Genomic DNA, 23,584 nt, shown 5'->3' with positions numbered 1-23,584 from the left:
CCACTGATCCATTCAAGTTTTCTGGAGGCCATCCAGAGCACACCTGCTCCTCTGGCCTCAGACCCCATTTTTGCATGCTCTCTGGCTGTGGGAGCTTATGTTTTCTTCCTGCCTCCATTTCCCCGACTTTAAGATGGAGATGATATTGACCTCATGGAACTGTTCAGAAGATTAAATAAGTTCGTATGTATGATGTGCATAGTACCATCATTCCTTGAGACAATTTCAGTGCTTTATATTTCTATAGAAATTTGTCTACTTCTTGTAGATTATCACATTTATTAGAATACTGTATATTTTCTTTTATGTCTATAATAACTTCCCTTTTCCACTTTGTCTGTCACTTGTATATTATTTCTTGATCGTATTTCCAGAGGTTTATCTAGCTTATTAATCTTTCAGTTTTGCTGATTTTTTTCTCTCATTTTTATTTTCCAGTTTCTTGTCCCTGTCCTTATCTTTATTATTACTCCTTTTCTGTCTTTAGGCTTGCTCTGTTGCTCTTTTGTCAATCTCCTGACTTGAACATTGAACTCATTAAAAAAAAACTGTCCTGTTTTTCATAAATGTATTTAAGCCTTAGCTGGGTCAAATTTGGCATGCAGTGTTTTTCTGAGGTCATGCACTTTTAGGAATTTCATAATTTTTCTTATGATTTCCTCTTTCACCTAGATTGCTTTTAGAGTACTGTTTAGTTCCCAGATGTGTGAGATCTTTTCAAATTTATTTTGAAATTTATTGCAGTATCACAGAAAAAGTTGTGTATTTTTAACTTTGGAATTATTGAGGCGTCCTCTGTGGCCTGGTATATAGTCAATTTCCTTTAAATTCTATGTGTGATCAAAAGGAATTTGCCTATTGGGTATAATATTCTCTATGAGTCAAAGTTTAATAACTGTGGCATTCCAGTCTTCTAGATCTCTGCTAATTTTTCACTTGCTTGACCTGTCAATTTCTGAGAGGAGTGAATTCAAATTTCCACTACATTTTAAAATTTATTTCTCCCCATGGTACTGTCAGTCATTACACACACACACACACACACACACACACACACACACACACACACACTCTTTAGTAGGTTTCTCTGAAGCCATGTGGATACATTTACCCACACGAATGCTGCCTATTATAAACACTACTAACACATCCACATTTAATAAAGTATTTATTTATGTATATGTCTATGTATACTTGTGTCTTTGTCTGTAAAGTACATGCATATACCTCTTTATACACGAATTTACAGACACTAAAAAAGTCTGGGGAACTTCCCTGGTGGTGCAGTGGTTAAGAATCCGCCTGCCAATGCAGGGCACACAGGTTTGAGCCCTGGTCCGGGAAGATCCCACATGCTGCGAAGCCACTAAGCCCATGCGCCACAACTACGGAGCCTGTGTTCTAGAGCCACGAGCCACAACTACTGAGCCCGCGCGCCTACAGCCCGTGCTCTGCAACAAGAGAAGCCACCACAGAGAGAAGCCTGTGCACCGCAATGAAGAGTAGCCCCTACTCACCGCAACTAGGGAAAGGCCACGCACAGCAACGAAGACCCAATGCAGCCATAAATAAATAAATAAATAAATAATTTGTTTAAAAAAAATCTGGTTGCATGTAAAAACAATCAGTGGGGGGAAATTAGTGACTATATGCCAGCATAAATGTGTGTATACAGGAACACATGCATCTATATAAGCAAATGTGCATGCATGCATGTATAGCTGTATGTATGCAGAGAAGGCTCAGGCACATGTGGTAAGATGTTAACCTTTGGGGAATTGGGGTGAGGAAAGGTATACAAGAATCCTTTGGACTATTTTTGCAACTTTTCTGTCAGCCTGAAATTATTTCAAAATAAAAAGTTAAAAACTTAATGAAGTCAGTAGAAAGGACTGGAAGGAATCAGCTTTAAGGAGCTTCCCTGGCCACAGTTACAGCAATTTAAGTCTCCAAAAGAATGACTGGAAATACCCAAAGAGAGTCAGAAATATAAACCTTCTTGTGATACCATTTGAGGTAGGGATTGAACCCACACCCTACTCTGAGCACTGGTTGCTGAAGGGAAGGAACAACACGTGGAGCCTGCCTTTCAGCCAGAGCGGATCCGGGAAGCTCTCCCTGAGAGCAGAGTGACAGCGAATGATGTCAGTGGGATGGCTGAACTAAGCCCTTGTGAAATTCCTGCTCATGGCAAGGATTATCACCTGGGGTTAACTGCACGAGATATGTGGTGGATGGGACCCCTGCCAAAGTAAGCCCACGTGGATGACTTTCTAGTCATGAGAAAAACACAACTGTGTGACAGAGGACTGGACTGGCATCATCCGAACCCAGAGGTCAATTTTAGCATCGGTGACAGTGGGTCAAAAAGATATGAAATGTCTTCTGGTGTGAGTTCATATGAAGAACACACTATCACTTAAATGTATTATAACCAAAAGATGTGGGTGAATCTATCAAACCTTTGGATATGCATTCCAGATCCAAGAAATACTGAGATGGAGAGCACGGTCAATGCAACCCCGTGGAAGCAGCCACACACAGCTAGAGGGTGCACATCCTGCAGGCCAACCTGCCTGACAATCCTGGTGTCATGGAGGATTAAAAGATTCTTAAGAACATGACAACCAGAAACCAGACACCAGGAATGCAAGAGCTTCAACTAGATCCTGGCAGGACACACTAGTAAAAGGACTTTGGGGACACTAGGGAAATCCCAAGGCCCTGGGTATTAAACCAGATGAAAACTTACCGACATGGACAGCTAGAGACCATTAACTGGAAAATGTAGGTTATAAAAAGCATGTACAGTGTGACCTCATTTGGGCAAAAAGCAAAACAAAAAATCATCTAGATATGTATGTGTCCATAGAAAACTATCTGAAAGATATACAATAAAGTATCAAGTGGTCATCTCTGGATGGGGGAATATGTTGTGTTTAGTTTCTCATTCTTGATTGTGTTTTCACACATATCTTTTTTTATTTAAAAAAGGGAGCAGATGGGACAAGAGGAGGTGGAGAGAATGAGTATAGACTGCTCTTCATTTCTGTTGTGAAGGGGAGCAACTCAAGGGTTAAGCAGCTTTTTCTTTTTAACACAGGTGACATAAAGGTAGGAAATGATGGAGCAGAGGTGGGGAGAGTGACGACACAGGACAGAGATGATTGTAGGAGTGAAGTTCCTAAAAGGGGCCGGGGGTCAGCTCCTGTGGGAGGAGGGAGGGTGGGTGAGGGGAGGAAGAGGCAGGCCTTCAATTGCTGCATTCTATTCCTCTGTCAAGTACCATTAGGGAGCCATCTTTGAGAATACCTGAGAACAAACACGTACAGCTGAGTGTTCTGGTCAAATAGTTATTTTTTAAAATAGCATCTTTAGTATGATAATTTGCTGCTTAAAAACACCCAAGAAATCAAGTTTAATGTGGAGAGGTGGACAAACTTAACTATCAGTGAAATTCTGTATGCAACTCTAGCCCAGATTAAAATCAAATAAAAACAAAGCAGCCTGACTGCTATTAGCTGAAAAAAGGCAAGGTATGTTCAAGGTGATAAGCTGTGCTGGATGGACACAATTCTGTAATCAACAGGCTACTGGAGGGCAGCTTGGCCCCTTGTGGAATCACAGTTGCGTGCACTTCAAAACATCACTTCTTTATTCACGTGGAAAGAAAATAAGGCCAACACTTGTTTCCACCCTGCTCCCCTTCCCACTCACTCACTTGTGGACACCGAGACAGCAACTGGTCACATTTCTAAGTGGCCACAAAATCTCAAAGGTGTAGACATGAAGGGGAAGCTGGAGCTCACCACCTTCTCCTCCCAAGAGAAAATAAAAGAATGAACTCTGGGGCTTCCCTGGTGGCGCAGTGGTTGAGAATCTGCCTGCCAATGCGGGGGACATGGGTTCCAGCCCTGGTCTGGGAAGATCCCACATGCCGCGGAGCAGCTGGGCCCGTGAGCCACAATTACTGAGCCTGCGCGTCTGGAGCCTGTGCTCTGCAACGGGAGACGCCTCGATGGTGAGAGGCCCGCGCACCGCCATGAAGAGAGGCCCCCACTTGCCGCAGCTAGAGAAAGCCCTCGCACAGAAACGAGGACCCAACACAGCCATAGATAAATAAATAAATAAAATTTAAAACTGCATTCTAAAAAAAAAAAAAAAGAATGAACTCTGAGAACCAGTGCCTGGTGCCAAACTCATTTCTTTTCTTGAAGTAGATCAGAGACAGCTGCTGAAGTGTCTTCATGATTTCTTTGAGGTGTCCATTAAGATTCTTCTTCCTGACCTCATGGCAAGGTAACACTCCACATGAGCTGAATGACAAGCCATTGGGCTGAGAACCCTACAGAGGAGGCTGGCAATGTGCTGGCCACATGGCTTCTGTCACTGTGACTGCTGGGTCTGCCTAAAGGCTCCGTCCTGCCGCTCAAGGTTATTAGTCACCTTGTGGATAAATTTTCAGAAGGCCTGTTCATGCTCATAAAACTGACGGATGTCACAAGCTGGCAGACAGAATGCTTATGAAGAATGACAGAATCAGGATTAACTGCAACATCACAAAATCCAGTAATTTTGCTGGATTACAGGCTGTGAGTGTGATGTGGCTGTTAAAGCTAAGGCCACCTGAGACTGTGTTCATTAGTGGGGCCTTGTTTGGAGGGCGTGTACTCAGGCTGTATCTGAAATACTACATTCACTTCTGGGCCCATGTTCTTAGGGTGCACTGAGGTGGTGAGGCTCTGGGGGCTTTTTCATATGAAAGAGGGTTGGGAGAACTTTGAGTTTAAGCTAGAGAAGGGAAGTTTTGGAGCTTACTTTTCCAACTAATGTATTAAAGCCTGTCTCATTAAGGTGGATCAGACTCACTCTATTTCACCAGAAGGAAAGACCTGGGGACCAATGGGTGGAAGTTGTGGGAACCAGGTTTTGGTTCAGTTAAAGAAAGAACGTTCTAACAGTCAAAACTACAAAAAATTCAGTGGGAGGAGCATTCTCTTCATTAAATCCATCTGAGCAGAGGCTGGGTAACCTCTTCAGGTTGATTCCTGCCCTGAATGGCAGTATGAACTAGAGAACCTCTTCGTCCATTCCCACTCTCTATGAAATCTAAGTGCATAGACAAAATAAAGCCAAGAGTTTATTTCAAAGCTCAGCACAGAACTACTTCTTTAAAATGAAGAGATGCATTTAATCACATCTATGTTTCTATGAAGTCTGTATAAGCCTATAGTTCCTACCTTGCACGTAAGTTCCATGTGGAAGGAATACTGTAAACGATCCATTTCACTGAACTGAGCCTCTATATGCTCTTTTTGACACAGAACAAGAACACTGACTTGTGCTGGGGCTCAGAGTAAAAATGTCCCTATTTATACCCAAGATCTGTATGTAAAAGTGTCAGAACCACTAAGAGCAGAAAAGGCCAGCAGACCCTCCTTCAGGCTCTGCTTCCCTCTAAGACCACGAAGCATCTAGAAGCTGCTTCTAGAAAGGGGCTCTTAACACGGTATCCACCAGGGTTCAGGATTCCTCAGAAAGTTTGGCAAAATTTTGTGCTCATGGCCTTTTTCTAAGGAGAGGATCAGTTTTCATCAGACTCTCAAAGGTGTTCATGACTATAAGAAGAGTAAGATCTGCACGAGTGTTACAGCACTCTGAGGGCAATCCTGCTGCTCCCTTCCTGATGTGGGTCAGGGGCTGCAGCTTCCTCACTGTTGTGCAGGGGGTTAGAGAACTGATTCTGGGTTTCCCTTCCAACACTAAAGCCCCACAGCACAGAAATGGCATGGCAAACACCCTTGTTCACAAGGACCCCTGGGCCCTGAGGACACAGCGAATGACGGGTTCCCAATGGCCATGACAGGCACATCCCTCTTAAATCGTGGTCACATTTGGCTTCAAAGAGACGTCACTGGCCACTCCGTCACTGTTATTATGGATTTTATTACCAGCTTTCCTGATTAAAGACCAAAAATATCAAATAACCGCCTTATTGTCAAAGGTAAGCTTACGCTTAAATTCACACAAGTAGCTACAGAATCTTCAGGAAAGTATATACTAAGTTATTCTGAAATACTACCCTTCCTCCCACCAAAAAAAAATCCCAGCCACCTACATGTACCATTTAAGTCAACAAATTAAAAGTATTTTAGTACTATCTACACTGAAAGTGGGAAGGGGGTAAGATAGAGAAATGGAACCCAGATCATTATCAAGAGAAATGTTTTCCTTTTCTAGGAACCTTTAAAATTAAGATTGATACTCATCCATCTGCAATGATTCTAGTCCTTTTAAGCAGCGAAGAGAGTGAGTCATTGTGGGCCCTTCTATTCCTATGGCTTTAAGTAGTAAACATCCTAAAGTGCCTCAAAACCAGAAGCAAAATGAAAGAGGCTCATCCATGCACAAAACCACAAGCACACAACCGCCATTAAGGATCTGAAGTAATACAAGGAAAGACTGACTGATTGGTGGATTCTTCTGGCCACACCTTGTGAGAAAACAATTACTCCGAATACTCAATTTTACACTGCATGTTTTTGAAAACTCAGATTCAGGAATCTGCAGAATATTTTCAGTAAGAGATCTAACAGAACTGCTTTGCTTTTCAATTTAAAAACATATGCTAATATTGATTGAAATGACGACACTCCAATATCTACCTGTGTTCATGTTAAATCTGTAATCAGAGATGGTGATGTAGAAATACACAGTCAACTGTCACTTAAAAACACACCACAAAAATTGGACATGCTATACACTTCTCTTTTAAAATGTATTTGTATTATTTTCACCAATCAAAACACACATAATATATTTTATTATAAAACATTAGGCAATGTTACTTTTGAGATATGCAATCTGAAAGGTCACACCTGTGTTTACTACCAGTGTGAAACACCGGAGGAGTTACATTAGAAATCAACCAGACGAATTCATCATACATCATTACCATTACTTACACAGCATCAAATCTGGATTAAACCAGTATCCCATTCAGTGTTTCAACTATGGACTCTGGGTGTCAGTAAGGGGCCCTGCCAAGGGTTTTCTCCTTTCAGCACTGTGGCTCTGAGTTTCATGGTGCGGAGATAAACACAGAGCCCTGTTTTCATCTCCTGTTTCCACAGCTGATCAACACTGAGCAGGATGTGTTTCGAGAATGCTCTCCTACTCTGACAGACTCTGTCTGCTCTCTGGAACCTGTACTTGAAATCAAGACCCAACATAGGGGAGGCAGTCATTTCCTTTTTAACAAAAAACTAAGTCAACAAACAAAACGAACCTAGTCCAAATTCCAGGCTAATAATAAATTACCTGGTTTATAAAAATATGTGTCCAAAATAGTTACTTCAGGGTTGTGTACAATATAAATTACAAAAATAAAATAGAAAACATGAAAAACTGAGCAAATTTTTCAGTTCTTTATCCAACATCAGCATTTATCCATGGAGAGCAGTTTGAAACCATCTGCATTGCACCAGGGCCCTGGCACATCTCGGCTCAGGAGGGAGGACCCTGAAGTGGGGTGAGGTATTTCTATGGAGCTGGGCTGTCTGCAGCCCTGTGGCCTGTCCTAGGTGCACTCACTGGTCTCTGATGGAAGGTGGTCTTGGCAGGAAACCCGTCAACACCATCACAGACTCCATCCGTGAACACACAGAGGAATGAGTGAGCAGAAAGCCAGTCTGTGCGGCACCTAGCTCCACTTACAAATGGCGCCTGGCTGAACGTACAATCACCCAGTGAAACCTCGATGCACCCTCAGCATCCCTGTGCTGCATATACATAAGCCTAGGACAGATAATGTATTTTTAAAACTCTCACCTTTCTTTTTCTCTTTAAAGATAGATTTAGTAAAGTCTTTTTAAAGAATGTGTATTAGAGAGGAGGCCATTTTAAGATGTTTATATATGTATAGTGATAACTTGCTTCACAATACCATCAGGCCTCCAAAACCAAAATAACCCTAAGCCATGTAATAGGTGTTTCTGCCTCAATTCAAGTTAGTATTTCCATCTTATAGTTGAATGTGTCTAAACCTCACAATATAAAACTATTTATTACTTCAATATTAATTTTGTTCATCAAGGGTTCCAGTTTCCAGTGATAAGACCAATAAGATACAACTGGTGTAGAGATAATCATATATTTTAGATAATATTTATAATAAACTTTCTTATCAAAGTTCCTCCTCAGAACACATTCTATAGAATGTGAACAATGTTGATCCAATAGCTTCCAAAATAACTAAACACAAGATATGAATTTGTAACAGAATAAGCTCAAGGGAAAAGCATTATGAGCACAGGTAGCCGTATGTGACCATCGTAACTCCATTTCTGCAATGACACTTCAATACTCAGTATTTTACTGAACTTTGAATGATTTCCGTATCAGTCTGAAAGTATCAATTTCAGGTGAGCAGTTTAAAATCAGAAAATGTTCAATAGTTAATTATTACCCTTTAGGATATTTCCTCCATATCCCTCAGAAGAGTTTTTCCAGAACATTCATGGATTTCCCTTAGGAAAAGGAAATGCCTCCACAAAGTGGAAAACAAACCACAAACAGGCATTCTGAACCAGTCTGCTTCCTAAAACAGACCAAAGGGGGATTTATGTGGTTTCTTTCAGAGAAGAAAGAAAGTCGAGTAAGAATGCTGTGTTGGAAGAGGGAAACTCTGCCTTATGAAATCACGTATCTCACCTTGAGTGACAGAAGGTAAGAAAGGACCCAGTCCAGGCTCAAGCAAAGCAAGCACTTAGTAAGTGACTGCAATCATCTTTAGTGATCACTTCATAAAATTCTACTCTAACAGCAGGTGATGGGTTCAAGAATCTATTTGCCATCATATTATTGACTTAGGTATTAGGTGGCTAATAAAGAAGGTGAAGTTCTAGGTAGCATTTTAAATTAATAAGTCCAGAAGACCAAGAAAAAAGAGATAGGGAAGATAGGATTTTAAAGGTATATATGTTTTAAGCAGCACAAAACAAAACTTAAAATTTTATCATGCAGTAAAGCTGAATGTACAGTCACCCAGACGAAGACAATTTAGAGAAAACAAAGTGTCCTGGTCTTAGCAGTGGTAATTCTCAGCCCAAAACATGACAAATTTAAGATAAGTTACATTTTTAATTTATTATATAGATTGAATTATATTCCTTCTGAAATACGAAAGAAAATAACTCATACCCTAAAAGAAGGTAAGATATGATAATATGATGGCGGCCAATTAATACACATAAATCTATTTTTCTGGACAGACACCAAATTACTTAAGAGGATTAAGAGACAATTCTAGAAGCAGCACTACCTTGAAGATTATTTGGCTTTATAAATACTGATTTCCAAAGTGCTAGAGGGCAAGTCTGAGCAAGCATTTGTGGTCACATGCATAAAAGTCCCAACGGTCACTGAGGATGAGAAATTGTCACTATTACTGTACAACTTAAAAAAAAAATTCATCTATTCTAATTGCTCACCTGAAATGACCTTGAACAAAATCTCTAAAAGTGTGGTTTGCACTTTTTTTCTTTAGACATAATCTGCTTCATTTTATAATCTAAGCAAGGCAAGCCTAGTACGACTGAGTAGGGGCAAGGCATCGTGTTTCTTACATGCAGAACATGGAGTTTTTCTATTTGGTTCCATCAACTCCCAAGTATTTCAGGCCCATGGAAGTGAGAGTTCCTTCACTGATGACAAGCTTGCTATTTCTAACTTATCATCGACAACCTTCAAGGGGTCCTGTTGAGGCATCCAGACTGCTGTCTGTGTCTGAGGCCAGCGTCTGCTCAGTGGACATGGATGAAATGTCATTGATAGATGACGACTGAGAAGGAGTGGCGTTGCTACTTACTGCTGCATCTGTGCTAAGAAAACCAAATATAATAAAATCTGAGGCACGACACTGCTGCAAATCCAGGCAATGAGACTTCAGGTCATTTCTCAGTTCTGTCCTTTTGTAGTTTCCTATACTATTAGTATAAACAAGAAGTTAGTTGACTGTACATTTTGAACTTTTCCTGGAGTCTTTCTTTAGGCTCAAAATCCCAATTATTCCTCCGTCTTTCCCTGCAATATTCTCTTTCTTCCCAGTGGCTAAACATCATATATGTACTCATGTATAATCATGTTATTAACTACTTTAAAAATACCTGCTGGTTTTAAAAAGATATTAAAAGAAAACTGCTGAATTTATCCTAAAACTATCAGTATCACAAAAGGCTTAAGCCCAAGTAGGATTCAAGTGTCATCAGACATTTCAATTATAATCATAAACACTTAGTCCAAGGAAAAAAGCATCAACCTTTGAAAAATTCTTTTGCAATAAAAATACCTTCTAAAAGAAGGATTGCATACAAATTAAAAAAGGAAAAAAAAAATTAGTGGACTCTCGTTCATTTTATTTTTGCTTTCTAAATCTCCAAAACTGACATGTTAAGGCAAATGAAACTATCCTATTTCCTACTATCTATATTTTAGTCTGGTTTGAACAAAAACAAAACATCCAGGCTCTCAGAGGTAAGTCTTAAATTTGTGCTGAGTTAACAACGAGCACCTAAATTCGTATTGAAATTATATAATCTCTAGACACTTGACACATTTGTCATGCTGAATATAAAATTCAAGAATAAAAAGCAGTCCAACATGTACTTACGTGTGTGTGTGTGCATGCGCTTTCCAGTGGGAGTGGAGTGAGAAAATAAATATAACTAAAGAGTTTTGTTTAAGTAGAACCCTACAGGACACCATATATACTATGTCTCTAATACTCATACAGTTACCTAATTGTTAGTCAGACTTCTACCACTAAGTAGAACACGTAGAAAGATGAGAGAATTATATGAACAATTTTCTCAAAAGAAAACCCAATTCCATTTTATCTAGATTCACATTAATTTTCTTTTTTAACTGGTTGGGGGCAGTACAAAGAGGGTCATGCACATTGAAAAGGCTTTAAATTCAATTTCCTTATCTATTAACGAAACTGACAGCAGCTGTTACAAGGATGAAACAAGAATGTTCATAATATAGTTGGTTCGCTGCCTGGCACATCAGTAAAATGTTAGTTGCCACCACCAGGATAAACCAAAAAGAAGACTATTTCACATAAAGAGTTTTCAAATCCAATGCTGGTCAAGCTGGCACTTAACACACTGTTGCCACTTATAAAAAATGAATAGGGAAAGAAAAATATTATGCAATCAAACTATTAAAGCAATCACTAACCTGAAGGTTGATCTTTCACAACACCATTCTTGCTTCTTTCTTCCCAATCCATTACTTCTTTGTAAATTAGCTCTTCAAATAGAAATGCAAGTTAAAATGCTTCATCAGTTTCTCTGCATCTCAAAATCCTGCTTCCAAATCAATTGGAACCACTCCAAGGACACTGTGATGTGCTATTTTTAATTGTGATAGACAATTAAGTAATATAGTTTACCTAGACCAAAATATAATTTGATCCATTATATCTTTTCAACCCAGCTATTAAGACAGCCAGGGACTTCCCTGGTGGTGCAATGGTTAACAATCCGCCTGCCAATGCAGGGGACACGGGTTCGATCCCTGGTCCGGGAAGATCCCACATGCTGCAGAGCAACTAAGCCCGTGTGCCACAACTACTGAGCCTGTGCTCTAGAGCCCGCAAGCCACAACTACTGAGCCTGCATGCCACAACTACGGAAGCTCACACGCCTAGAGCCTGTGCTCCACAAGAGAAGCCACCGCCTGCGCACTGCAACAAAGAGTAGCCCCCACTCGCCACAACTAGAGAAAGCCTGTGTGCAGCAATCAAGACCCAACACAGCCAAAAATAAATTAAAAAAAAAAAAAAAAAAGACAGCCAAAAATGTACAGTAGCTCTGGATCCACAATGGGGGTTTTACAAAGTGGGGGTGAGGGAGAGAGAATGAGAGAGACACACAGAGGGAGAGAGGTGGGGAGAGAGGGAGGGAAAGTACTAGCAAAGTGGCTCTAACAGAACAGTTTAAGTACTGGATATTCTCACATCTTTTTGCACATGTTTTCCTCCATCATTACTGTGGTTCTCCAAATATAACCCCTCCAGATTGGTCAGAAATTAATCTAATTACCTAAGTTTTTTCTTGGCTTCAATCTCAGTTTTCCTCAATTTTCATTTGTAAGAAAAACTAATTACCTATTAACTAAGCAGCTTCCTAAAATTTTGCTATTCATGAAACAAAATTAGCATATTGCAAGCACTTAGTGAGGCCTATGGGTGTGTGCACATGCAGGTCGTTGGTATCCCTATATCCCGGGGAGGGGCTCTTGGGAAGGACACATCACCATGTTTGACTTGCGCTGACCATAGTTCTCAATTACTACTGATTCTGCTTTTTAATGAAAAATTTTTAGTTCAGCCTCTTTTTTACTGGTTTAGTTTGCTGTGGGTTGTTTGGTTAATCTTATAGTGGTAATAATAACTATCTGCATATTTTTGAACTGCAATTTTCCCTAAACTCTTATTTTAAAACACATATATAACTACATGGCTTACAAATACAGCAGAAGTTCACATGACCCCAGTGGGGTCTCCCACGTCTGCTTTACAAGGACCTGTGAATTGGGGTTACTCAACGATTTGCAACATGTTGTCAAGGTAAGTGTGATACAATCACTGAGTTTAGTTTACAAACCAAGATTTGATAATGTAAGATTGTGTGAAAAAGTCTTTATTTTTCTCCTTTGAAGCAAATAATATGCAATTCATACACGTTCCTCTCTAATTCTGTTATCTTCAAGTTCTTTTTCTACTGGGAAGTGGGAAGAGAGAGGATAAATGGGCTGCAGGGTTTCTTGCCCCCTCTTAGAAAGGCTATTGTCAAAAAGTGATGTCACCCTGTTGCAAGAAATGTCATCAGTAACAATCAAAATAAGTTCCGTCTTTACCTTTCCATTCTTCAATTGCATGTTCTCTTTCTTCCAACTGGGCATCATAAATTTGAGGTGGTGGCTAAAAATTAAATTACAGGTAAAGTCAATAGTTAAAAGAATAATGAGGCATGAAGAAAAAGAATCACTTTGTAAGACTTCTAAAATATTTATAATACGGATGTAGTTTCATTAAATACTTGGCTTATTAAAGATTTCTTTATAAGTATGATTTTCCATCAGTTTCAGAATCAAAATAATTGAGGAAAAATTAACCAAAAAAATAGAGCTATTATAGTCCTCTTAATAATCACACTCTAAAGACATCTGCCCAAATGTAATTATAAAATTAGTAATCACAGGCTGCTTCCTAGAGATCCACCCTGGACAAGGTACTGTGCTATGAAATACAGAAGCTGCAAAACACATTTCAGGTTTATATTTCTTCCTGTTAGAACTCCCAAACTCAATCCCCAATTCATAAATGGACTGCTTCAAAAATTTGCTTAAAATCAGGTGTTTATAAATCAAATTCTTTTCATATAAAACAATGTTTAAAATGGTGGTTAAATGCATAGGCCAAGACATAATAATGAGCATGCCACTATGTGGCTATTTCACTTCCAGCTAAAGACCACCCATACCAATGCTGCTACAGAAAAATGCACATGAGCACTAAACTCAGAAGTGGAACTCCCCAAGCAGGTACCTCTGGGGAAGGATGAACAAACTTGTGATTTTCAGCAAGTTTCTTAGCCTGACTGGATGCCTAAAAAAGGTGGTATTATGATCACACATCAGCATCTGCATAAATGAAGATAATTATATCACCACAGCATAAGCATGTTCACTCCTGAGGTACTCTGAGTAGAGCCCCAGTAACAAGAGTCCCCAAAGGGGTTGTGACCCATGTTACATGGCCTCGTTGTAATCAGGAGTCCTTTTAAATCTAGGACTTCACGTAGCCATTCCAGACTAACAGACAGAAGGTCCAAGGAAATGTATGCCCTGCCTTTACACATAAGCCTTTTCAAAATAGATGCTTACCGCTTCTGCTTCAGCAGGGTCATACCAAACAGTGATATAAGGGTGACGCAAAGCTTCATCTACAGAGATTCGCTTGTCAGGATCTATCACTAACATTTTTGATAGTAAGTCTCTGGCTTGACTTGCTAGGGTAAAAACAAATATTAGATTTATAAAGTAATAGTGTTAGCCTGAAAATCACACAATAAAGAACTAAATGTGATAGCATAGACAGAACAAAAATATATTAACTTTGAGAAACTGTTGATAGCTTCAAGATTATTAGAGTCTTTTTCTTTAACAGTAAGTCAAGCAGCCACTTCCACTACAAACCAGGCTTTCAAATGTGCTTTCAGCCTCTGAATCTGGGAGGGGAGAAGGACAGGGCACAAGGCTGAGAAGCCACGTCCAGGGAGGGTGCAGGAGCTAAGCTAAGGGTGGCACTGCCAAGAATGCAGGCATGAAGCATAGGCAAGTGTTTTTTCTTGATGCCACATCGAAGTGAAATTAAAACAGACTACGCCACACAGTGATTTCATATTTGCACAGTATAGAACACTTCACAGATGCCTCTGCTTTGCCTACCTGTATACAATGTTGGCAACATACACTTTTTTTAAATCTAGAGATTAGTAGTTAGAAAAAAATCCAACAAGTTCAATAACTTGGTTAAATACAAGGCTCACCTAGCTTTCAGCAATTAAAATTCACATGTATAGTATAGGCAAAGAAGAGATGGGGCTCTTCTGAATGAGGCACTGTTTATCTTGCTGTAGAGAGAAACAAATCTATTCTTTCCCTTAAAATACTTAGTGATAGGCACAGGAGAAGGGGAGAAGGAGCCTTTTAAAATTTCTGACTCTTCAACTGGGCTAGAATCTTTATTCAAGTATTCTTTATACCTGAAAACTGTTTGAATTCCATTTGCTGTAATTAACATGAGTCTTTCAGACTGATGTAAATATTTTGACCACAGGCTTCAGTTATGTCACTTTATTGAGGACAAAATTTCTAGGTCTTTAAGCTTTCTTTCTGAAATGCCTTCATTCTAGCCTGTAAATGACTTTGAGGGTTTCAACTATTTTGTCTCTCAATGTTCACAGGTTTTAGAATGCAAACATAAAGTGAAAGCTTCACCCAGTATAAGAAAAAAGGATACCTTACTTTTCATTTTGTCTCGTTCAGATTCTGATGGAAATATCCAATCTGGAAAGAGTTCTTCAAATTTGATTCCAGGATACTTTGGTCTGTTTTCTACGTAATTCCTCACAGTTGGCTGAAGTTTCTTCATGAAATCTGCAGATGGTGTTCCTAGCTGCTCAATAACTTTATTCCACTGATCAATATCTAAGGAGTCTCTTGAGGAAAATACAACTGAAATGCCTTATATTCATATTACATAAAGTAGCATCATTCAAGGAAAAACTTAAATTATATTTATACTTATCAACAAGTAATTAACCAGGCCACCTCACTGGGTCAGCAGAAGCATTCTGAAATAATATTCAAAAAAGGTTTGGGCTCCAAGTTAAGACTATTTAAAAAAAACTCTGCATCTTTATAAACTCTGATCACAGTTTATTAAATCAACACGATGAAGTCTGTATGCCTTCCCATTCTAGATCAAAATAAAGTTATCTTGTAACTGAAGAATACCTATGACTGAAAGGCTTAAACATGAAATTAGGTAGTAATTATATAGGCAAATTGAAATCAGTTCTCATAATAAAACTATGTTAGATCTAAAGCTCCCTGAAGTAGAGAGACCTATCTGACTGCTCAATTTACAGCTGGGAGCCACCCCTGCGGGGTAGGCCTGGCGGGATGGGGTGGATGAGGGGGTGGGCAGGAGCCAAGGCTCTGGACTTTCTGAGCCCTCACCATGTCCTTTCTCACTGTAGTTGTGCTTACATTGAGCAGTGACAGCTTCGAGAGGTCATTCTGTTTTACTTGGCACTGACCCGGACCATCACTGCAATACAAAGGAGTGTGTTTTATTTCCTTTCAAAGTATATGACCTGGGTTTCCGACTCCATTGTGTATTAGACACTCACTAGGTGTCCGGCAGTCAATCTCCCTTGGGTCTCACCTTCCTATTTGTAAAATGCAGACAATACCAGCTTTGCCTCTTTCACTTGGGGCTTGAGATAACTGGCAAGATGAATGTGGAAAGGGATTCTATTGATAAAACCATAAAAATTATACAAGAGAACGCAAGCCAGAGGAATCAAATAAACAGCATCTTTAAAAAGTGACTAATTGAGGTATGTCTTAGAAAAATAAAATGACATCACTGTGAAAGAACCTAGGGAACAGACACATGTTCTTTAAAGAACAAAGGAGGAGGCCCTCTTGCTTCCTGTAATGTCTTTCTTCTTGCTGGTACACCATCCACTGGAGGATTCCATCACCAATCAAACAAATTTTTTTTCTCCCATCTTAAAGCAACAGCCACTTTCCTTCGGCTGAACATCCATAGCTTAGCTACCATTCCCGCTTGCAGCAAAACAGAGTTGTCTATACTTGTATCTCTAACTCCCAGCCTCTCATTCTCTCTTAAACATCCTCTCATCAGACTTTTCCCCCATCACTTCATGAAAACTGCACCCATCAAAGTTGCAGGTGACCATCCCTTAATTCTCAGTCCTCACCTTTTTGACAGTGTCAGTGAGCCTCCCTCAGTAACCTGCTTCCTGGCCTCCGGGGTCCCTTGCTCTCTGGGAGGTGCCTGCCTAAAGCTTTCTCTTTCTCATAGGCCATGTGGGGACAGGAGTTCCTTTTCTACCTCAGGTTACGAATCTAAAACAAATCTCTGAGAACTGCAATCTGGTTTCTGGAATCTTTTTCTATCTAATGTTGGAAAAAGTTAGCAAAATTGTCTTTGGAAAATGATGTAATCTCTCTGTGTTCTGAGAATGACAGTAGGTGACCTTATACATAAAATTATTATTACTGACATTGCAAGATGTTAACATGTAAATTAAGAATTTTAAATTACTTAATAGTGCACCAAAGAGTTCCTACACTTTTCATTTCTGTACTTTCTGAAGAAAACATTTAATTAATTAAAGAAAGGAAAGTCACAAAATGAATTAAAAATTGAGACAAACAATGTTAAGTAGATACTTCTAATTATGTATCTTTAGGGCATTCCCTGGCAGTCTGGTGGTTAGGACTCTGTGCTTTCACTGCTGTGGGTCCAGGTTCAATCCCTGGTCGGGGAACTAAGATCCCACAAGCCTCGTGGCATGGCCATCAATCAATCAAACAATCAACCAATCTTTAGAATATATCAACTTTTCCTTTTTTAAATGAATTTATTTGCAAATTAAAGATCTCCTTATTTACATTTTGAAACAACTGAATCTAAGGTAAGGCTATGGAAAATTGCTAGAAAATTCATTAGAACAAAATAAAATGCTGTATTTAACTTCACATAAAATCTGTGATGTGAAAAATGTCAAGGAAGGTAAATAAAATGATAGTAATAAAATCTTTTCATTCCAGGTTTGTGTTGTGAAGAATTTATATTCCAAATAAACCACCCTCATAAAATTATAAAAAACTAAAATTACTTTAATAAAATACATATAAAACATGACTATACAACTTAATTTCTTTTAAAGATAACCATCAATCTGCCAGCGGACAGAGACCACTTTCATAACAAAAAACAAAATCAAAAGACTAATGAAAATTTTAGGTGGTTAGAACACAAATGAAAAAGGGTATATGTGAAGAACCATGTTAGAGCAAAAAATATTGAAGATGGAAGAATATGAGGAATATGAGAAAAGAAAGCTATTGAAACTATCATCTATCTATTCTCCTTTATGCTATATGTCATTAATATGATTTGCTGACCACAGTGTAAGTTAACCTTTTGCATTTTATATTTATTTAAATGTGTGTTAAACTTCCCCAGTGTGTCACAAAATAACCTTCTAAGTGGATCTTCTAAAATTTTCCACAAAATGTCAGAAGAGTAACAAAACAAAAAAATTTAGCAAATATTGTTCCTCACAAACTTTTTACTTTAATCTTTTTCATTTAGGTCTTATGTAGTGTGCTTCAGTTCTTACTCTGGAGGAAAATATTTTAATTCATCCTGGTAACTAATGAAATAGTATATTAAACAAATTAAACAAATAACAAATTATTGGCCTATTAAATATAGACAACAACTTTCTAGATACCTAAATTAACTGAATTAACTAAACAGTATTTTCATTTAAATATCAGGATACATTTGTCAAAGAGTAAATACAATTCTTATAAGCTATTTTTAATAAAATTAAGAACTAATATAAATTGGTTTAACTTAATTCTATGCCTCAATAAAATTGTTACAGGTAGTCAAGTAAAAAAGAAACATAAAATTGAACCATTTGGTGTGTGACACTAATTTAACAAACATAATCAAGACCCCCTTAGAATACACTCTAGAATTATGACATTTTCCTTTTGACCTCCTGTTGCCCTTGGTATTTATGGAAAACATGGCCGGGAAGGTCCCCCGGGAAGGATACGATCAGTGCCTTGGAATATCACACAACCTTTCACCAGCTCTCCCATGATGCAACCCACTGACCAGATATCAACTGAAAATAAAGTGAAATGACAAAATTATGAAGTGCCATGAACAAAACAAAGGTGAGGAAAAGGATTCTAACAGTGTACTAAACACACAAACATGGAAAATAAACTGCTAGTAACGGGTGAACTTTTTTACACAGTATGAAATATTGCTGACCTCTATTTTGGCCTTCAGTTTGCAGCAATCTGGGCTTTTAGTGCCAAAGAGTCCAATACTTTACAGCTTCAGAAACAAACAAAGTCCCAGAAACAAGAAATGCCTGTCCCCACAAAGCTGTTTCCAGGCACATGCCCACCCCTGCCCCCAGCCTTCGTGGTCAGTGCTGGGTCTCTCCCTGTGAAGGATACAGTCTCTTCCTGGGAACAGGACTTTATGGAGGACCATTTCTGCCATGATGCACCCGACAGACCAGATGTCCACTACCAAACACCAGGTGATTAAAACCAGCCAGAGATCCCCCCACACACGTCCTTTCTCAAACCCCCTCCCAAACAAAGACAAACCCAGCTTGTCAGTGGGACTTTTGTAAAATATGAACACCACACCTCCAGAATGATCCTTTTTTAAACTGTCAAGTCAGCAGGGCCTCACAGGGACAGGCTTGTCTGGGCTCCAGGTGAGGGCCAGAGGTGTCCCAGCTTCTGGCTGTTCGCCGTCTTCTGTGGGGGCCCAGCTGAATTACAGGCCTCAGATGCCCAGGCAGAGGGCTATTTATTGCCCTTGCTGCTGGGGGTGGGGTGAGAGAAGCTAACAGGGGACCTAATTTTCTCTCATGTCCACAGAGGACTGGAAGCCCACAGAGCTGTGTCTCTCAGAATGGGAGCATAGGTTATAAAACATCTGAATAAACTTGAAGCACAGCTCATTTCAGATGACTTAGGCAAACTTTCAGATTCTTTTTTTTAACACGTGAATGTGATTTAGTTCTTTTTGACAAATTTTTCAAAAGCTAAGTTTCAAAGAGATCTGATATTGCTTGAATAAGTTTTGCTGTGAAAAAAATACCAATTTTACACACAAAAAGCACATGTTGTATTATTACATTTATATCAAGTTCAAAAATAAGCAAAATCAATCTATGTTGCTGGAAATCAGGATAATGGCTTCCTTTGGGGGTTGAGACCCAGAGGGGGGCTGGGGAGGCCTTGGGTGCTACTGGTTATGTGGGTGTGCTCTCATTGAGCTGCACACTCGGGATTTGCATACTTTTCTGTAAGTATGTTATACTTTGATAAATGTTCAAAAATATTAATTTTAAAAGTGAATTTTTAAAGTGGATAATTTTAGCCAGTGGAAATATAAAATTAATTATTTCTCATCTGTGAACTATGATAATCTATGTATAACACAGTCTCCACATTATACTTCATACAGTTCACAGGAAAGAGAAAAAAACTAGTGATGATGAATAGCACTATTTTTACACATCTCGGCCTCTTCCAGTTCTGTCTGTACTCACCGTTCTCTTTGTAGCCCATGCCCAGGATGACTTCAGGTGCCCGATAATACCGTGTTACCACGTAGGGGGTCATCATAAAGTTGGTGCATGCTGTGCGAGCCAGGCCAAAGTCAAGGATCTTAAGGGTACAGTCTGACTTTACTACAATGTTGCTAGGTTTCAAATCCTAGGGCAGAAATGGTTTAAATTAATAAAAGGAACCAAAAGCATGCTAAGTAAACAATCTCACATTGGTAAGGATTTGTGAGGTATGTGAGAGTGCTGGGAGAAGGAGGAAAGTTAGAATTGAACCCTGGGATTTTGGAACCATTTTGGAAAATCCTACTCTCATATTGAAACTAATACAAATCAGCCTAGAGAGGCCAGATGGTGGCCCTTACCCCTGTGTGGAAACCTTCATGACACTCCTTTGCTTAAAACCTTCTGAGAGCTTCCACAACACCCTCTCCTCCCTCGCTCCACGCCTGGTCATCCTTCAGTTCCCAACACTCTGGCTCTTCCCTGCTGTCCAATACAAATATAACTCAATCCACATGTGTAATTTACATTTTCTAATAGCTACCTTAAAAAAAGTGACTAGAAAAGGTAAAGTTAATTTTAATATTTTCCTTTACTCCAATACAGTATATTTCCAGAGTATTCATTTTAAAATGTAACCAACATATAAAAATTATTAATGAGATATTTTACATTCTTTTTTTTTTTGGTACTGTCTTTGAAATCCAGTGTTTATTCACAATTATAGCCACATTCTGAGTACTTACTAGCCTCAGGTGGCTAGTGGCTATAATACTGGACAGCACATGGCTAGACTTCTCTGACCCTGGAATCTTCCAAAGGCTTCTTCTTTCCTTGGAAGAAGAATCTCACGATTACCAACCCCAACTTCCCACCCTTCCCTGGGACCTACCACTCCCCACCACACATACTACCCTCAGAGTCCCTCCTCTGCCCCTCCGAGCATGGGCTCTGTAAGAGGAGGCCTCAAGGGCCTCTCTGTGCTCTCAGCTCTCAGCCCAGAGTCCGGCACAGCAAACTCTCAGAAAATGTTTGCTGAGTGTACACATCATACTCCACCACACTCTCAACACAACCTATCACTTCTGCAGTTTTTTCCTTCATAACTCTAGGGACTTTCTCCATGGTGATCCCCCACATCCCAGACCCTTCCTCAGGCCACAGGAATTTGACTCTTGCCTTGGACTCCAGCCTGCAAACTCACCCTAGAAACTATGACTTCTAAACAATCCACATCTATTCTTTTCACAAGCGCTTTCCAACGTGTAGCTACAACGTCAAACTGCCAAGTCACACCACACAGTAAGGCCGTCACTTTTAGTGATGTTTCAGGCCCAGCACCTGGCTGAAACGTTCCAATCGATGTGTCACCAACGGGCATAGGTGTGCCTTGAGTGACGGCTGCCAAGTGTTATTGGGATAAGCAGAAAAACACTTAAAAATTACATCAGCTAAAATTATGTTTCATTACTGCTAAGCGCTCTCTTTCTAAACATCCGGAATTCAGTAAAATATAACTTATAAATATATATCACTTAAAAACATAATTAAAATTCCCACCAAGCCCATGCAGATGCACTGGTCCCTGGCTGGCCCCAGAGCACTTCCGCTGTGCATGTCCCGATGTGGAGATGTGCTGCGGGGAGCACTGCCAACTCACCCACAGCTGCTATTCTGCACAAAGGAAAGTGAGCGAAGAATCAGCCCCACGCTCAAACCAGTGACCCCTTCCTGTGAGAAGGCAATAATGCAGCTAAGGTAAAACAAACCAATCTGTTTCTAGGTTCCCCTTTTAAAACCAAAGAATATGGCAAGAACAGGCATTTCAGAATACAAATTACTAACACATAAAATAATGCTCAACTTCATGAAAATTAAAAACCCAAATGACAAGGAACAATTTTTAGTCTCTCTTCTGGCAATGAGGAAAAGAATGGCAATATCCAGTGCTGGAGGAAGAAGCAGAAACAGACCCTTCCTTACACTGTTGGTGGGGACGTCAATAAGTGCTTTCTTTTTAGGAGACTGATTTTTTAAAAAATTTGAGATGTCTATACTTTACCACTAGCAGCCCCTGAAATCCAACCTGGCCCTGAACTAACACAGAGCCACATGAACAAGGATGATCAGAGTAGTGCCGCCAGCCAGTCTGATGAACTGCTGCGTGATTAGAAAACATGCCCATTCCAGCCACCTCCACCTGTCAGAAGATTGTCCTCTTGCACTGATTTTGTTGGAACAATGCACTTTACTGCCATCTGCTGGAAAACTATGATAACAAAATGCAAACCAAGCTGTCAAAGGTGTGGATTGTTGTCCTGGCAGGACTGGGAGAGGCAGCCCCGCCTCCCAGCGCTTGCCGATGGGAAGGTGCTTAAAGAGGTCTCAGGGCGCCTGAGGGCTCCCCACATGCACAGCTGCTCTCCCATCAGTCTCCACACACAACCAGAAGCAGCTTTCCACAAACGAACTGGACTTGTAGTTTGAAGATGGCAGAGTAAAGACAGTTCTGCCCCTTCAAATCTTGAAAACCATCCCGAACAAGGAAAACAAGAAACACACTTTAAAATAAAAATGACACCTAAATTTGGGGGCTTGACCAAGAGTGCGGGGATGGCATCCCTGGGGCAGCCAATAAGGGTGCACGAAATATCTGCAACCAAAAAAGGGCAAGAGCAGAGGAGTGGAAGGTTGAGGCCGTTGCTATTCCTGGTCAGTTCTTGGTCTAGAACCCACTGACTGAAGAGGTGTCCTAAGAGGGAGAACCCTGCACATTGTAACAAGCGTCCACTGCCTTGATTTCCCCACAGGTACCTATGACCCCTTACTCAGGTGACTGTACCTGGGAACAGCAGACATTTGGAGAAGTATTAGAAACAAGTTCTAAGTGGACACTGAAAGTCAAAGACTCAAAGCAACATCATGCCTCCTCTAGCTGGTGGTAGGGGGTGAGTTGTGGAGGCCAGGTAATAAATGGAGACTGGTCCAGATCTCTTCCAGCTATATTATGATACAGGCCTAGGGCAAAACTGTGAAAGAATATCGCTGTTCATCTCACATGAGTATGAATGGCTTCTGATCGTCTTTTCTAATCAGTATGGAAGAATGCATCTGCCCAGTCAAAGGCTACATGCCACACCTGAGGCCCTATTAATCTGCTCTAGCAACGACACCGTGTCCAGCACAGCAGCTGCAATCAGGCCTGCTGATCAGCTAAGGCTCGATGGTCTACATTCTCTAGCATCCATCTAGTTTCTTCAAGGGCTGGACTAGTGAATTAAACTGAGCTATGAGGGACCACCATCCTCGCATTCTTTAGGTTTTAATGGCAGCATTAATCTCCTCCATTCTCCCCCACCTCCCAGAGTTCAATAATGTTTTTGATGTACTATCTTGAGGGGGGCAGTTTCAGGTTTCCACTTGGCCTTCCCCATCATAACTCTTACCTCACAGACCAGAGAACAAATGTAGGGGTCACTCTGCTAAGAGTATCAACTGCCAACTTTATCAGTTCCAATCACACACTCGAGGACTGGGGAGATGACTTGGGTGGGTCCATGGACCCAGTGGCCCATTGT

General features: G+C 40.1%; 2 protein-coding genes across 15 annotated transcripts in view; both read right to left on the bottom strand.

Annotated features, from left to right (window-relative positions):
* The window catches only part of RASGEF1C (RasGEF domain family member 1C), a 157,641-nt gene extending 151,009 nt beyond the window's left edge, over positions 1–6,632 (bottom strand). Inside the window, exon 1 of the mRNA XM_082379389.1 lies at positions 1,518–6,632. The gene's annotated coding sequence lies outside the window, so the exon portion shown is untranslated. The remainder of the gene's footprint in view (positions 1–1,517) is intronic.
* A 127-nt stretch (positions 6,633–6,759) lies between these two features.
* Positions 6,760–23,584, bottom strand: part of MAPK9 (mitogen-activated protein kinase 9) — a 58,426-nt gene continuing 41,601 nt past the window's right edge. For 7 of the 14 annotated variants that reach the window (XM_082379444.1, XM_082379450.1, XM_082379452.1 and 4 more), the window contains 7 exons: positions 19,989–20,154; positions 18,462–18,533; positions 15,097–15,279; positions 13,954–14,078; positions 12,925–12,988; positions 11,242–11,313; positions 6,760–9,876 (listed from right to left, as the gene is read on the bottom strand). In XM_082379444.1, coding sequence (XP_082235570.1) covers positions 9,734–9,876; positions 11,242–11,313; positions 12,925–12,988; positions 13,954–14,078; positions 15,097–15,279; positions 18,462–18,533; positions 19,989–20,154 — 825 coding nt within the window. In that variant the 3' untranslated portion in view covers positions 6,760–9,733. Of the gene's footprint in view, positions 9,987–11,241; positions 11,314–12,924; positions 12,989–13,953; positions 14,079–15,096; positions 15,280–18,461; positions 18,534–18,876; positions 18,949–19,988; positions 20,155–21,210; positions 21,408–21,566; positions 23,508–23,584 lie in introns of those variants that run through there. The other 7 variants (XM_082379451.1, XM_082379453.1, XM_082379456.1 and 4 more) reach the window with 6 other exon arrangements.

This window comes from Balaenoptera borealis, assembly GCF_965194805.1.
Source record: "Balaenoptera borealis genome assembly, chromosome: 2".
Classification (NCBI taxonomy): domain Eukaryota; kingdom Metazoa; phylum Chordata; class Mammalia; order Artiodactyla; family Balaenopteridae; genus Balaenoptera; species Balaenoptera borealis.
The sequence above is the reverse complement of the archived record's forward strand: the minus strand, read 5'-3'. Positions and strand labels throughout refer to the sequence as shown.